Below are 15,421 nucleotides of genomic sequence, written 5' to 3'. Positions count from 1 at the left end.
ATCAGAACAAAAGCCTAGCCAGTGAGCTTTCCTTTGACAGACATGAGCAGTAGAAGGCTAAGGAAGAGTTTAGAACAGGGAATTGCAATATTTCCAGAGTAAGGAATCCCTGAAGCTTCCAACAGCTCAAAACCAGCAAACTTGAGCAGGCCCTGCTACAGTACCTGCAGTTTTAATGATCTTTGACATGCTTTTTCTCATGAATTTGCCCTATTTGACTCCTTGAACACATACAGACTTTTTAATCTCCACTATATTGTGCCAGGCAGATTCAGATATTAAATAAATATTGCATGAAAAAGAACCTCACAAAAAGTACCTCCAAAAATATTTTTATTTAAAAGATACAACTATAAAAGCCAAACACTCCCAGGACTTAGCTGTGTGGGATTTTAACTAAGCTCTGGCACTTGTTTGAGAAAAATTTTCATGATGTCAAAATTAAGAATCTTCTATCATCTGGTCCACCGTGTGGAAATGCCTGTGATACAAAGTCTAGCATGAGTGAAACACTGTGTTTTTACCTAGACAGCTCTGCAGACTAATTTATGCACTCGAACATAATGTAAAGCAGTGATTACTTAGTGACCCACTCAATTTATATCATTCAAACGATAGCAGAATAGGATCACTCATGTTGAATGTTAGACACAAGCGCTCTTAACGCAATCATAAGGCCATACTATGAATTCATTAATAGTAGATAATTTCTAGTAGCTGTTAACACAGAGTAGCTACAGTCACTCACAATTAACTCTTTTAAACATGCTATTTCGGAAGAGCGTTGCCCCGCCCGGCCCCGGCGGTCGCGCAGGCGCTGTGGCTCCGCGCGTGGGTCCGCGCTGCTGTGCGGCTATGGCGGCGCTGCCCGTGGTATTGCTGCTGCTGCTGGCGTCGCGGCCCCCTCTCAGCCCCGCGGGCGCGTCCCGTCGCTCCGGCGGCAGCAGGTGGGTAGGGGATTGGCTTCTGCCGCTGCTGGCGCCGGGCCGGGCCGAGGCGAGCCAGGAGACCGGGCCCGGGCCCGGGCTCTCGGCGGGAACTGTGGCTTAGCCGCCGGGGCTTCGCTGTGGTGTTGTCGCGCCCCCGGGCACGGGGACATCTTAGCGGTGGGCCGAGGACTGGGAAAGGCTTCCCGGGGCCGACAGCACAATGGCTGAGGTAAAGCGAGGCTTGGTTACTCCGTGATGAGGCAGCTGGCGGTGGGAGCTGGGAAGTCTGGGCTTAAGGAAAAGGAACTTCGGTGCGCAATGAGGAGACGGTCAAACAAGTGCAGACCGCAAGATGCTGTCAGTGAGGAAGATGGTCTCAGCTATTAGAGAGTAAAATCTGTCTTTGCAGATTGCACTTGGGATGAGGACCGAGAGGAACTGTAGTATATGGACACTGATTTTGTTTTTAATCACTCTTTCTTCCAGGGAATGTCAGAGTGATTTCTCCTTATGCTAATAGAGTGTCCACAAAGTTACTACAATGACAAGAGAGGCTTTCTGTAATTGACTATCAATGCAGATTGTACAACAGTTCACCCAAACTGATGAACAGTAATACTGTGTTGTGTTGTTGGCATTATGTAATGTAAAATACGAAATTAGGTAAGTATAGTCCATCTTACAGTTTGCCGTGCGGGGGCGGGGCTTGTCTTTACAGGTCTGCGAGTCAAGTGTGTGTGGAAAAGTCACTCATTTTCAGAAGTAACACCCCTTATCCTACAGACATCGTTTCTGATCCTGGTGTACGTGATCTGCTGTTCTGTGTGCGGCTGGATGACTGTAAGCAATCTTTCTTTTCACATATTTTGTTCATAGTTTGCCTCTGCTTAGGGTATATTTTTTTGAACTACACGTTACAATTGTTGCTAATTATTTTGGCTATTACAGTTCCAGAGAGACCATAATGAATCAGGGTCTGATCACCAAAGACAAAACAAAGAAAAAGGTTATTGCACTCTTACTAAGGGTAGGGTCTCTGGCTGAGCACAAATAAGTCTTTATCAATTGCTTATGCATCTGAGGTACCTTACATAGGTGGCTACACATAGAGCAGCAGATAAGGGTTGACATTTGAAGTATCCCACTACTATAATTTTCAGAAAGTGTTTTCTTATTGTGTCTTGGATTCTTTATTATATATGCTTATTTTGAGCCTTTCTTCTCTGCTGGTGATGATTTTTTCACTGGTAATCATGTATCCTTGTAGGATGTGCCATTAACATTCTTTTCTCTTTCTGCTTTCCACATTGTACTTCATTTGAGTGATTCAGTGTCCAGTTCCTGGCATTCAGTGCAATTGCTGTGGTGGTCTCACATTTGAACACTTAGCATTTTCTCTTTTGAGTTATGTGTCTACAAGTTGTGACGCACAGTTCCATCTGCTTCTGACCTAAGTCTTTGAGTATCTTAGGTTGGGAGGGGCTCAGGAGGTTAACAGGTACAACAGCTAGTCAAAACAAGGTTAGCTTTTTATTACCTTGTCCTGCTTTCAGCTCTTTACAGATGTTGCCTGAGTGTTTTGCATACGGGGAAGAACAAAGAAATTATGAGAGCCTCATAATATATAGTGTGATAGGTAGTAGTGCTAGAACTTTACCCATTCCAATTTTCAGTAGATCTCACAGTAAAGATGAATTTAGATGAGGGTTTAACCTCAGCTTAAAGTGCTGTCAGGCTCCTGGGTGTTTCAGCCTGTAACTTGGAATCTAAATTTTACCCTTTTGCCACACCATTCATAGTATCCTAAAAAGAGGATTAAAAAGATTCTGAATTTTAAATGTTATCCACAGAAAGGATGATCTGTGTCCAGATTGATGGCACCAGATTTTTTTAGCCATTTAATATTTGGGCCTAATGTGTATCTATCACATGATAAGGCCCACTGAACAGTTCTAAACATTTGACTGCATGTATATGTTAGTTGCAGCACACCTGGGAACAGAATTCACTGTTCGCATGGCCTTTTCTTTTTCTGTGCTTGTTGCTGGGAGAACACATGGGGAAGACTTTATTTGGGAATCTCCTGAAGGATCATAAAGTTTTCTGGTAGAGCAGCCTTCTCCCTAGTGGCCTTTCCCATGGAAATATAGGGACACATATCTTTTCATCAGCTGATTGTGGCAGCAGCTTTTCCAGGATGGTGTGATGAGCTACCACTGCCAGAAACATAATCGAGCCCTAATGAATTATCATGGCCAGTGAAAGTGATGCACAGGTCAACTTCACCTCATTGAAACCATTGCTAGCAGCTTAAATTGTCTGAAATTTCATTTTGCCTTTTTCTGCAAGATTACATAGCCTTTAGTATCTAAACTTAAGCAGTTTGAATATCTTAAGTTTTGCTGCAGATTTCCTTCCAGTTTTCAGGTATATTTTGCATTATGTAATGCTGTTAGCCTGTGGTAGCAAGTATTCAGCTTTGGTAATGGAAGAGTATGTGAAGAACTGGATCCCAAATCGATTAAATGGCTATGAGTAGCACAGCTGCAAATGTTTTCTTTTTCAGTCTCCCTCAAGTGATTATTAAGCAAGCACCTATTTTTGTGAACCTTGTAGGAGGTTGATATTCCTTTGACTTTTATCTCCTTGAAAGATTTGACTACTTAATTAGTGGTGTATTTGGATATTAAAAAGCTTTTGTTTCTGCTAGCTGTGCTGTACCTCTGAGCATCTGCTTTGCCCTTGAACAGCAGAATTGCGTTGAGAGCTTAAGGTTGTTTTTATACTGTTCTTTTTTTTTCCCCCCAAACCTGCTGGGTTACGTAAATTCTTTTTTGGTTCTGTGTAATTGAGAATACTGCCTCTTGTTCCTGTTGTCAGTAGGATATGTAATCCTTGCATCTTCTAAGATGCTTTATTTGGATGTATTGAAAAGTTATTCATATTAGGATGAGTATATGTAGCATGCCTTTAATAATTTACCATTTTATAACAGTGCTTTGGCAGTAATAATTTAATACATTATAGCATCATAACCATATCATTGAATACCACCAGGTCAGGAAGGTATAAGTGATACTGTAGGATACCAACAGAAAGTCTGTTTTTTTAGGATGCCTGTTGTCTATTCATACTTACCTTGAGTATTACCAACCTTAATTATTTTGAATCCATTTAATGTTGCTTTAAGTGAACTAACAAATGGGCAGTGCTTTGTAATTAAAATGTCATGTGTGTCTAATTTGGGCATCTCACAGAAATTACAGCACATAGTATGATAGCTGTTAAGGAGTCTTCATGCTTTTTGGAAACTCACTTTGTGTATTAGTATCTGTTTCCCATGACCCATACAAATTAGTACTCATGATATCATCCCGTTTGTAGATCATACTAGCCTATTAGAAGTGTTACTATGGATTAATTATTATAAGGCACCAGCTAGCTTACAGTTACTGAAGTTATTCCTTTTAAAAATATTGGCACAGTATTTCCTGTTATCTTTTCTAGTAACTTAATATTGGTGGATTTCTTTTTTTTCTCTTTTCAAAATATAGCAAAGCTGAACTATTTTCAACAGCCACAGGATATCAAAGAATCTGATTTTGTGGAGTTCTTAGAGAAGTATGGCAGGCACTCTTTCTTAGCACCATCACAAGTCCAGCCATCGTTCTCTGCTTTTTACCGTGTGAGTTGAAAGAAAATAGTAATCAATTTGCATGTATACTCTTATTAAAGCTGTCTGTAATGATGTCTAATGAGAACAGATTGAAAGATTCTTATTTTGTACCTAGAAGCCATATTATCATAGGATCATAGCATATCCTGAGTTGTATGGGACCCACAAGGATCATCGAGTCCAGCTGCTGGCCTTGCACAGGACGCCCCAGCGATCCCACCCTATGCCTGAGAGTGTTGTCCAAATGCTCCTTGGGCTCTGTCAGCCTTGGAACTGTAACCATTCCTGAGGAGCCTGTTCAGTGCCCCACGGCCCTCTGGGGGAAGAACCTTTTCCTGATATCCAGCCTAAGCCTCCCCTGACACACTTCCAGCAATTTCCTTGGGTCCTGTCCTTTGTCACAGAGAGCAGAGATCAGTGTCTGCCCCTCGGAAGGAAGCTCCAGAGTGCAATGAGATCTCCGCTCAGTCTCCTCCAGACTGAACAAGCCAAGTGACTTCAGCCATTCCTTGCATGGCTTCCCCTGGAGACCTTTCACCATCTTTGTAACCCTGTTCTGGATGCTCTCCAGTAGCTTTATGGCTTATGTTGTGGCACCCAAAAGTGCCCTCAGGGCTCAAGGTGAGGCCATACGAGCATGCAGAGCAGAGTAGAGCGATCGTCTCCCTCTAGCAGCTGGTGATGCTGAGTCAGATGCACCCCAGGATACAGATGGCCCTCCTGGTTACCAGAGCACACTGTTGAACTGTTTATCTCTCAGTACTTTCCATTCCTTAGTGTATAAAAAGTTTCTGGTCAGTTTCCTTGTATTTAAGAGGTTGGACAACCTTTTAAATAAAACTGGGTGTATACAAAGAAGTACAGATTTGTCTCTTGCCCTCAGCCTTAGTATTCCACAGTAACTTTGTGATTTCTCCAAATTGTCTTTTCAGGCTGGTGATCCAATCCTAACCTACTTTGATTCATCATCTGTATTGAGCATGCTCAGACAGCCAGTAAAAATGGGAGCCAGTGGACTTTGTGTTGATGGAAATCCTGCTGGTTAGTAAAGGGGGAAGAATCTCTTAGGATGGTTTGCTTCTGTTTTATTTGTTGTCATGTCTTAACTCACCCAGGCTTCTTGGACAGTAAAAGCACGAGCTGTACTCGGATTTTTGCCAACTTGAGCAAGAGCTGCATGACTGACCCTGCCCTAGATGCTGCTTCCTACTACCGCGACTTCACTGTGCTAAAGGTGCATTTCATATTTCTTGCTTTTGTTCAAAATCTTAGTGTTTGACTTTGCATTGCCTTCCACTGGGACTTCAGGTAACTGTAAAACTGAAGGTCATCTGGTGTGTCATCCCTGATCTCCCAGTTGTTGAGGCCTTCTTGCTGGGAAACCTGTTAAAAATGTCACGACTGGTGATAATCCTTCAATTCAAACTACGTTCCAATAAATTTCCATTATTAGCAAATTCTTAATGTATGTAACACATACTTCATTGATATTTCATAGTTCTAATGGTTTATCTAAAACTCACATTTCAAACAGGTTGTTTATCGAAGTATTCCTGTCTGTTCCATCAGCTTGATCAACCAAGCAGTACATGTTCTCTGTAAAGAATTAGGGTGGTTTTTTTTACATAAAGTGTTATCTCTAAAATCTATCTCTAAAATCCCTTATTAATATTAGCTCTATTTACATCCATATCAATTTCTCTACTATTTATCCTGACAATAATTTCAAAGTAACCAAATTACTGTTCTGGGTTCATCCTACTGGTCTTACTGAATGCTTATATGAAAATGTCTTCTATCTGTAGAATTTTCCAAGAGGAAACAACGCTGTAAATATGAACACTTATTAAAGCTGATGACTCATTTTACCTTTATATTGGAAATCTAAATCTACATAACTGTAATAGAGAGTATTCTGTTGATCAGATTTAATTCATGTTTTCAGGGCTTTCTTTGTCACTGTTGCCAACAATCAGTTTTTCCTTAACTGGACGCTGAAGTACTTACTTGATTGCAGAAGATGGGGCTCGGGAGTGGATCAGAGATGTGATACTTAAAAGTACCTGCATTCTGCAGGGCATTAGCAGGGCCAAGTTTAAGTTTGTCTTTTGGTATTTTAAAATGCCTTTTGTGGACTGTGTCTGTGATCTATAGATTACAAAATGATGACAAGTTTTCACATCTGGAATAAACAAAGTAATTTTGTCACTGTAATATTCAGTGTAATTTGTAATGATTTTATGGCTTTAGTCACTTGCAAACACAGCAATTTACTTAGCTTTTTATTGGTATTGTAAAGCAGTTCGTTTATTTTCCCCAGGTCCCAATTAATGACGCCATCATGCAGCCCATGAAGGTCAGTTTCTATTCCCAATGAAAAGAATTTCTGCTTCTGAAGGGAAAATTGGAATGTGCTGTGTCTGAGACAAGATTTTTCTTGACAAAAGTAGGACATTTTGGTAAAAAAAGGACATAAGTAAGGGCGTATTTTTAAATGAATGGGCATAGATAGGACTAAAGTCAGGCAGGTAGATTATTTTCTTGGAAAAAGATTTGGGATCTGGAGCAGTGTGATGTACCCCTAGATCACAGCTACAGCAGGGAGGTAAATCTGACTTGGATGGAAAAGCAGTGAAAAAGAGTAAAAAATGCACACTCCTTTTAAACAGTTACTAATTGTTAATATGCTTACTGTCTCCAGGTAAATGTCACTGCAGTCTCACCACCTGGAGCTCCCCACATGAAAGACAACACATGCACCAATGTTGTTTCTGAGGTATGTGAATCTTCTTTCCTTTTAGAGCAGCTTAACACAAGCTTAAAGTCATTGCCCTATTACCTTACTCTGTCTCCGCTTATTCTCTAAATTGGACTTTCAGGTGATCTATGAGATAGAATACAGTGGCACAAGTGGGATTCAGAGTGTTTCTGTCCGGTTCAAAGTGAGCAACATCTCTGGGAACTCCAGATCCTCTCTGCAGCAGCACTTCACCATGCACTTCTGGGTCAGTATCCCCACCCTCCCTGGAATTTTACCAAGTTTGTAGTCTGTAGTTTGTGACTCATTTTTGTGCAGATGAGACCTGAAAAGATTAGAGCAGTGTTACTGTGGTATAGTAGTAACAGAACGCTGGGGTGCAGATGGTGGTGGAAGATAGGAGGGGAGGCATTTCTGGTCTCAAGTAAACCATGCTAGTAGAAAAATCCAGGCTCAGCACAAGCATGCAGTCTTTCATTGCACAAATTTCAAGGAGCTGATTATTTTTATATGACTATCTTTGCTCTTGTTTTGGTTTGGTTTTAGGTGGTTTTTTGTTTGTTTGGGGGTTTTTGGTGGGTTTTTTTGAGGGTGGGTTTTTTGGCTTGTTTGTGGTTTTTTTGGTTGGTTTGGATTTGGGCTTTTTGGCCTTTTTTTGGTTGGTTTTTTGTTGGGTTTTGGTTTGGTTTTTTGTTTGTTTGGGGTTTTTTGTTTGTTTGGGGTTTTTTTTTTTGTTTGTTTTGGTTTGGTTTTTTGGTTTGTTTTGTTTTGGGGTTTTTTTATTTTTTGGGGTGTTTTTGGTTGTGTGTGTCTGTTGGGGTAGAAGGGAAGAGGATAAGTCAGCTGCATGGCCTTGTGAAGGAACGGGTTGAAGCTAGGGCAGTATGTGACGTGTTTAGTGTTTGTGAACGAAGTTGCTAAATTTATTCCAGGTACTTGCTTAACTTTGCCTGCGCAGCAGGAAAGAAAGTTACTTTGGAAGGGGTAGAAATCTGGGAAATACTAATGTGTGTTAAGTTCACATAAATCATGTCCCATAGAGGCAATGTAAAATTGGATAAGTGGTGACCTCAGGGGTTGATAAATGTGCAGTGCAGCCTTGTTGAAGTTATGCCTAGAGGCTCTTGCCATACAACCATTTAGAAGTGGAATGGTCCACTAAGAATCAGGGTCAAGGCAGGGTTTGTTCTGCAGTTCTTCTGTGGAGTTGCCCAGACTGATCTGTTCACTTCCTCAGAGACAAATGTTGAGCAATAGCAATTCATTGTATTGAGAGCTTTCCTGGTATTATCCACATTTCAGGATACTGACATTTAGTTTTTTTACCTCCTGGACTGCAAATGAAATTGGCCGGGTAAGAAAGAAGCCTTGGAAACAAATAGTTTAAGTAGTGTATAATAATCAGTCATTCAAAAAACAGCTTACATTTATATTTTTGAGAATGTGAATTTGATCTTTGGAGATGAACGGATGTCATTGGTGGTAATATGTTCATCTTCTGTTTCTTCCCTTTGCATCTTTGTAGACCAGGACTCTTTCTCATACATTGCCTAGAAGTGGAAACCCTGGCTATATCAATGGAGCACCACTGTTGATTGCAAACAGTGGTGCCATGCAACATGTATCCTTTTTCTGCTATGCGTTTTTGTTTATCACTGGGATTTTTTGATTTCTGGTACTCCACTGTCTGGACTTCTATAGTCCCCTGATAGGGATAAGGAGGAATATGGGGTGAGTGGATTGTTAAATACAAGATGAGTGTTGTATGTTGTCTGTTTATACTTTCGTTTGGCTTCTTGATGTGCAGTCTGTCAGATGAGCATATTACGGAGTGAAAGTGATGGAAGTTGTTCAGGGTTCCTCAGACACATAGTACAGTTTGGAAGGAATATGAGAACAGCCTGCAAAATCAGGTAACAACACACTCTGCAGTCATCCTTCCTGACAGTCAGAAGCTGTGGACTCACTTAGCATGTTGTTCTGTAGTCTCTCGTGTAGTGCTGTGGAGCTTAGGTCCTTCCCTGAGGTCACCGGTGGGTCTCTACAGATCTTTTGTATACTCCTAAGAGAACTTGAATATTGGAAAGATGGTGGACTGCTAGAATAATATGAACATTGTGAAGGTCTTCTGGGACATTTTGAGGCTGTAGTCTGGCAGTATGTCTTGGGCAAGAGTGGAGTTGAGGAGTGAATCTTAAAAAGTGGTTGTTTTGAGGATTTGGATCGTTCTTTTGACACGGCAAGTGTAAGACCACTGATACGGTAAGATGGCTAAAGAGCTGTCAGTTTTCCTTATCATACATTACCTTGCCATATTTTTCTCCTTTCTCATTGCAGAGAGGATTGAAATTGCATCTGTTTAATACTAATACTTGTTGATTGATTATAAGAGCAGAAGAAATACTTACTGCAAAGAAAGGATGTTGATAGTGGTTTGGGGGTTTTTTTTGTCCTGGAAGTCACTTTGGAAAAGGTGTTATTTTCTCATTTCCAGCCTATCCCCAGTACTGGAAGACAATAACTGTAGTTACATGCAGCAGAAGTTATACAAGGCTTTTCAGGGGATGAACAGAACAGAAGACTTTGCTATAACTGGCAGTGCTCATTCAACCCAGGCAGAAGAGTGGATGACCATTCTGATTCAGAACTGCAGCGTGCAGGTAATATGAATGCAAAAAGACCATCTGTTAATATTTTTCCTTTCTTGCCTTTGTACTGCCTTGGGGAGGTGGGGGTATCTGGACTTCTTCTGTGTAATGATCCTATGACTCTCAGAGGTAAGCGGTCATTGTATCCTAATAATAGGGTAGCAAAAAAAAAAACCACAAAAAAGCCCCTAACAAACCCTGACAGATTTCCTATCTCTTGAATCCTGTTCCTGCTGTTTAAATGGGCAAAAAGAGTGTAATACCAAATCCAGTGTTAATTACATGGTTTTCTGACAGCCTTTTGGAACTGATAGTAGCTGTTTACTTCCTATTAATTATTATTATAATCCTTTTTTGCTTTTCCAGAATAGGGAATATTTTTATGGGGATATTTATATCCTATTTTATTACCTAATAAGGATAAAGTTTGTGAGCCAATTGTATTGTAATAATTGTTAATCTGTGGGGGGATGGCTAAGTGGAATGTGAAATCCAAGTGGTAAAGCTGAGACAAATTCCAGTTGGAAATGAGATGACAGTGAGATGGATGTAGCTCCAAAATGGGTGGTTGACCTGACCAGAAGTTACAGAGTTAGTGCTGAAGTGATCAATTCAGGTTCTGTGACCTATATTATCCAAAACATTAGACTTTGACAATAATGGTCCTTTATCACTTTTAAAATACTATATTGAGTTGATTGGGGTATATTTTATTTTCAGGCTGTGAATTGCACTTCCTGTTGTATGGTTCCTGTGACCCTGGAGATACAGATATTGTGGACTAAAGTGGGCCTTCTGTCCAACCCACAAGCTCAAATACTGGGTGCACGGTACTTTTACCAGTGTCACCCCCTCAAGGTATGGAATTAAAAACCTTCCCTCACGCACAGAGGTAATTAAATGGAGTTTACAGGTTATTTAAGAACCAAGGAATCAGATGATCTTGAAACTAAGTAAGTTGAGATTTATTGAGTTCTAGCAGTTGTCCGGCTGCAATGGCAGCCTTCCATAGAGGAAGGTTGTTTCGTGGTCTTTTCAGTACTGTCCTCACTCAGTTGCATAACAGGGAAAGATACCTTCTTTCCAACCCTAAACCACTTTCTGCCACTTAAGGACTCCATCTTTAAACTTTCAGTTATGGTTGGTATAAAGTTGTAGTTACAAACATTCAGTGACTCCATGTTTATTTAGTTGTCTCTTAAAGCCTTGATATGGAATTCTAGTTGAGTAATGTTTCACAGACTACACGGAATGCTGATAATCTGTGCAAGAAGATATTTCTGTTCCTCTAGAACTTCTGAAATCACCAGCAGGTAGCTGAGGAAGTGACTAATGCTGATGGCAACATATTTAAAGAACTGGGGAGGAAGGCTGTAAGCCAGAAAGAGGGTATTCAAGGCCAGATTGGGCAAAGTTCTGAACAACCTGGTCTAGTTGAAGGCATCCTTGCTCATGGCAGAGGGCTTGAACTAGGTGACCTTTAAAGGCCCCTTCCAGCCCAGACCATTCTGTGATTCTGTGATGTCAGAAGGAACGTGTCAGCTAACACGTCCACAGAGGACGACTCAATGACTAGTCTTTCTCAAGAATGTGTCAGTGGATCTCATTGTGATTTTTTTTTTTTTTTTTTTTTTTTTTTTTTTTGACATCACATAGTCTTTTGGGCAGTAGATACATTTCAAGGTTTACGCTTCTCCGTAAGGGCTTTAGGGGGAGCAGCTGACACCCACCTGGGCATTTTCATGGCTGTGAGGTATGACATGGAAAGTATCTGTCTGATCTGTTAAGACTCTTTGAACTTCAGACTCAGTCTAAATGAGATTTTACACGCTTGTTTGAATGGGTCTCTTGGTACCCCTTTGTTCTCCCTTCTTGCAAAATACATGAAGAGAAGAGGATAGGAAAATGTTAACCGTGTGAAACTCATATTGCCCTGAGGCAAACTGACACCCCTACCCCATGAAAATATTTTTTAAATCACCTGTTACATGGCTTCATTAACAAAATTTCTGTCTGAGGAAGAAGACTTGCATTCCTAGTAAAAGTGCAGGGTGTGAATCCCTCAGTAAGAATTAGCTAATCAAGAGGAATGAGATTCAGATTTGATTCGCTTGAGCAACTGATGCTCATTATTTTAGAGCTTTAAGGTATATTGCAAAGCAAATTATAAGAAAGCAAGTTTCTGGCAGCAAAAAAACCCCATGCCATTAAAATCAGTACTGACTTCATCAGTGACAATCCACAAATTAGGATTGTTAGTAAAGACATTTTAGCAAAGGACCAACTTGCAGTTATAAATTGCAGCTATGTGTAAGCATACAAGACTGCACGTTACTTTCAAATTACATCACTTCCCAGCTTTAGCCTACAGATTCTCTGAGAACTATCCTCTAGTTCCTTTAATTATTCTTTAGGGAAACCTTTTTTTATTTAGACCACACTGTATCACTGGAAAGTTGCCTAAGTAACTGACCAGAAAACAGAGAACCCAAGGAAGACATCCCGATTTCCACATCCATCCACAATATCTAGTCATAGTTGTACTTGAACTTCCTGAAAATACAGGACATTTTTAAATGATGTAGAGCTCTACAAGAGCATGCTGGAAGTTGCTGGTGGTTGCCTTCTCCCAGCTGTTCTGGAGGGGTTGTGTATGGGGTTTTTTTTCCCTGCTCTAATCTCTCTGATTTTAAGGCAGTTTTTGAAGGTCCAGACACTAAATCAATAATCTTGAGGCTTCTTGTTGACTAAAGTGATTTGGCCTATCATGTGTTTACTCATTGGTAGGAGAACTTCTGTCCATCAGAAGTGATGGGGAAATTCTACTTGTAACTGCTCAGCAGTGGTAAGTTGTGACCGAGGGCTGATCTGGCATGGAGGGCAAGAAGGGGTTAAACTCGCTAGAAGCAGGAATGCCAGGACACCTTGCAATCGAGTGAAGTTTCCAAGTGATGAGAGAAGAAGCAGCCTCAGCATTGTCTTGCAGTCATTCTGGAATGGGAACTGCTCAGGGGCCACCTTTGAGCAGCGGAGCAGGCCTGGGGCTGGCTGAAGTGCCCCATGGTGATGCTCTCAGGAATGATGCTGCTGGTGCAAAGGTGCAAAAGGAACCTGCTCATTATGCTTTTTTGCAGACTCCATGTAGAACCACATGCTGCAGTAGGACTGTACCCAATGCATTGTTCATTTTATTTTTCTGTTTTATTTAAGCACAGGAGTATTTTTTTAATTCGCCTTGAGAAAGACCACAAAAATTCCCCAATAGGAGTCTCAGAATTTTTGTCTTAAGAGTCATGAACTCTATCTTGCAACTTTTTTGAATGCTTCCTACAGAACTTCACTCTAAAGGCAATCTTTGAAATTCTTCTCAGGGAAGTGAATGAGGTCGTAATTTCACAGGTTGGCTTAAACCAGTGCAAGCACAGAAGGTATGCTGCCAGTGAATTCTCTCTCAATGTTAGCATGCAGAGCTGGCAAGTGGGGCAGGGCGTGAGGTTGATCATTTGGCAGCAGCACGGTCTTACATCAGCCCAAGGTAGCCATGAAACTCCATGCAGCTCAAAGATGGAGTGTATTAGTTTTCTTGCAGAATTCTGTTAAAACAGAAAGAACTGAGGCTTTAAAAGTTTACTCCCCTGTTTGATCTTCACTGATCTGTCTCCTTCCTGAAACAACATCCTAAAATGTGAGCAATAAATTTATTACGGTATTGGGTCCCTGCTTTAATTTATTGATGTTTTATTGATAGGATTGCATCTTGTGGCAGTTCTTTCTGGTAGCAAGCACTTGTCCAAAGAGCCAGGCGATCTTTTATAAAAAATAAAGCTAGCTTTGCATCTGTTCTTATTACTAACTAGCTGGTATGTCTTTCCTCTGAGTAGAAGGCTTATTATAGCAGAGCTTGAGTCACTGCTGCCATTTTGGAGATCTGTAGCATACGATGCACAGTAGCTACTGATCTTTACTATACCCTCAATTTACCTGCTAAGTATCAATTTTGGGAAAGAGGGGCTACTCCTCTGAAAACTTAGGTCACTTAACTCCTGCTGTCCCAAAGACATCATGCTTGCCAGTCATCTACAGTGAGTCCCCACTAGAAAATTGTGGAGGGGTATGCTTTTGTTTGACGATCGCTACACTTTCTGCTTCCCTTCTTGTTGCAGTTTCTAAACTTGAGCACGGTACCTGTGACAACTGTCTTTACCTTCACTGACATGACGGATTGGCCGGAACCTCCACGAGGCCAGCCCCAAATGCACTGGAAACTCCCATTTGACATCTTTTTCCCATTCAAGGTAGCACTGAATGTAGAAAGAAGTTACAGAGGTGATCTGGCTGGGTATTTTTTGTTGATTCTAATAATGTCTAGTATTTTCTGCTTTTGAAAATAGATAGAGCTTGTGCTTAAAGTTTGGTGAGTGAATTGATATATTCAGGATACGATCCAGATGATGGGCTTTTGTCTTCAGGTTTTTATACTGTGTCTGTGATATCTATGTACCTTCTGTTCTGGGATTAAGCCATGCAGACAACTTCTCCTCTCATGTCCCTCTTCTCTGTATATACCATCTGTGAATGTCACTGCAGTGACACACTTGAGAAATGTAGGGATCCAAAGACATTGCATTAATGAGGGACAAGGAGGAAGATGTTAAAATGATTAGTCCATGTTCTCAGAAACCAAGAATGCTCTCTAAACGAAGGAGTATGGAGAGAGAAGCAGAGTTCAATCAAAGCATTTTGGAGCTGCTTTCAGTTAGCTCCCTGTTGGGGAAGCACCTGATTTTTCTATATGGAACTAACCAAACATACAAAATACAGGAGCCCACCTGGTCGGCCTGAATTCTAATTTTATGACATGTGTAGACATGTGTGCCAGTCACTCCTAACCTGTCCTTGTTAGATGATGACAACCACGCCTCTGTGACACTTCTTGAAATTTGCTTTTCTGTGTCTTTTCAAATACAGATATTCAATTGAAATTCTCATGATTTAATCACTGTTTACATTAGCAAGAGCATTTCACAAAGCAAAGTAATTGTAAATGCCATATACTCTGAAATATAGTTGAATTTTAATGGTTTGTCAAAACATCTTCCTTCCTGATCTTTTTTTCCCCCCCTCCTGGAAGAAATAGGCCCAAATACAGTTTTTTCTAGACAAGAAACATTCTCTTGTGGCTCCGGATAGGAACTGAACTGAAAATTATAACCACTAAAATTCTAGTGGCACATCAGAGAGAGTTGTGAATAGTTCTAAAGCTAAAAAATTGATTATTTTAGGAAAATTTGTAGATGTATTATGAGACTGAAGCTTGCTGCAATACCTTACCTCTGGCTCAGTCTCTGGGACCAGGATATAAGTTTATTGTTTTTGAAGTTAAAGGTGGTGTTCTCATTATCTAGCCTGC

The 15,421-nt window shown here is 40.7% G+C and overlaps 1 protein-coding gene across 7 annotated transcripts in view; it reads left to right on the top strand.

Annotated features, from left to right (window-relative positions):
- The first annotated feature begins 817 nt into the window (after window positions 1-817).
- The window catches only part of ALDH18A1 (aldehyde dehydrogenase 18 family member A1), a 50,370-nt gene continuing 35,766 nt past the window's right edge, over window positions 818-15,421 (top strand). For 2 of the 7 annotated variants that reach the window (XM_048310917.1, XM_048310916.1), the window contains exons 1-13: window positions 818-947; window positions 1,648-1,769; window positions 4,484-4,614; window positions 5,538-5,646; window positions 5,721-5,839; window positions 6,926-6,961; window positions 7,307-7,381; window positions 7,476-7,610; window positions 8,889-8,984; window positions 9,179-9,276; window positions 9,858-10,023; window positions 10,732-10,869; window positions 14,175-14,306. In XM_048310917.1, coding sequence (XP_048166874.1) covers window positions 856-947; window positions 1,648-1,769; window positions 4,484-4,614; window positions 5,538-5,646; window positions 5,721-5,839; window positions 6,926-6,961; window positions 7,307-7,381; window positions 7,476-7,610; window positions 8,889-8,984; window positions 9,179-9,276; window positions 9,858-10,023; window positions 10,732-10,869; window positions 14,175-14,306 — 1,449 coding nt within the window. In that variant the 5' untranslated portion in view covers window positions 818-855. Of the gene's footprint in view, window positions 948-1,415; window positions 1,593-1,647; window positions 1,770-4,483; window positions 4,615-5,537; window positions 5,647-5,720; window positions 5,840-6,925; window positions 6,962-7,306; window positions 7,382-7,475; window positions 7,611-8,888; window positions 8,985-9,178; window positions 9,277-9,857; window positions 10,024-10,731; window positions 10,870-14,174; window positions 14,307-15,421 lie in introns of all 7 variants that reach the window. The other 5 variants (XM_048310919.1, XM_048310920.1, XM_048310918.1 and 2 more) reach the window with 5 other exon arrangements.

The sequence above is a fragment of the Corvus hawaiiensis genome, chromosome 8 (assembly GCF_020740725.1).
Source record: "Corvus hawaiiensis isolate bCorHaw1 chromosome 8, bCorHaw1.pri.cur, whole genome shotgun sequence".
NCBI classification, from domain to species: domain Eukaryota; kingdom Metazoa; phylum Chordata; class Aves; order Passeriformes; family Corvidae; genus Corvus; species Corvus hawaiiensis.
The sequence above is the reverse complement of the archived record's forward strand: the minus strand, read 5'-3'. Positions and strand labels throughout refer to the sequence as shown.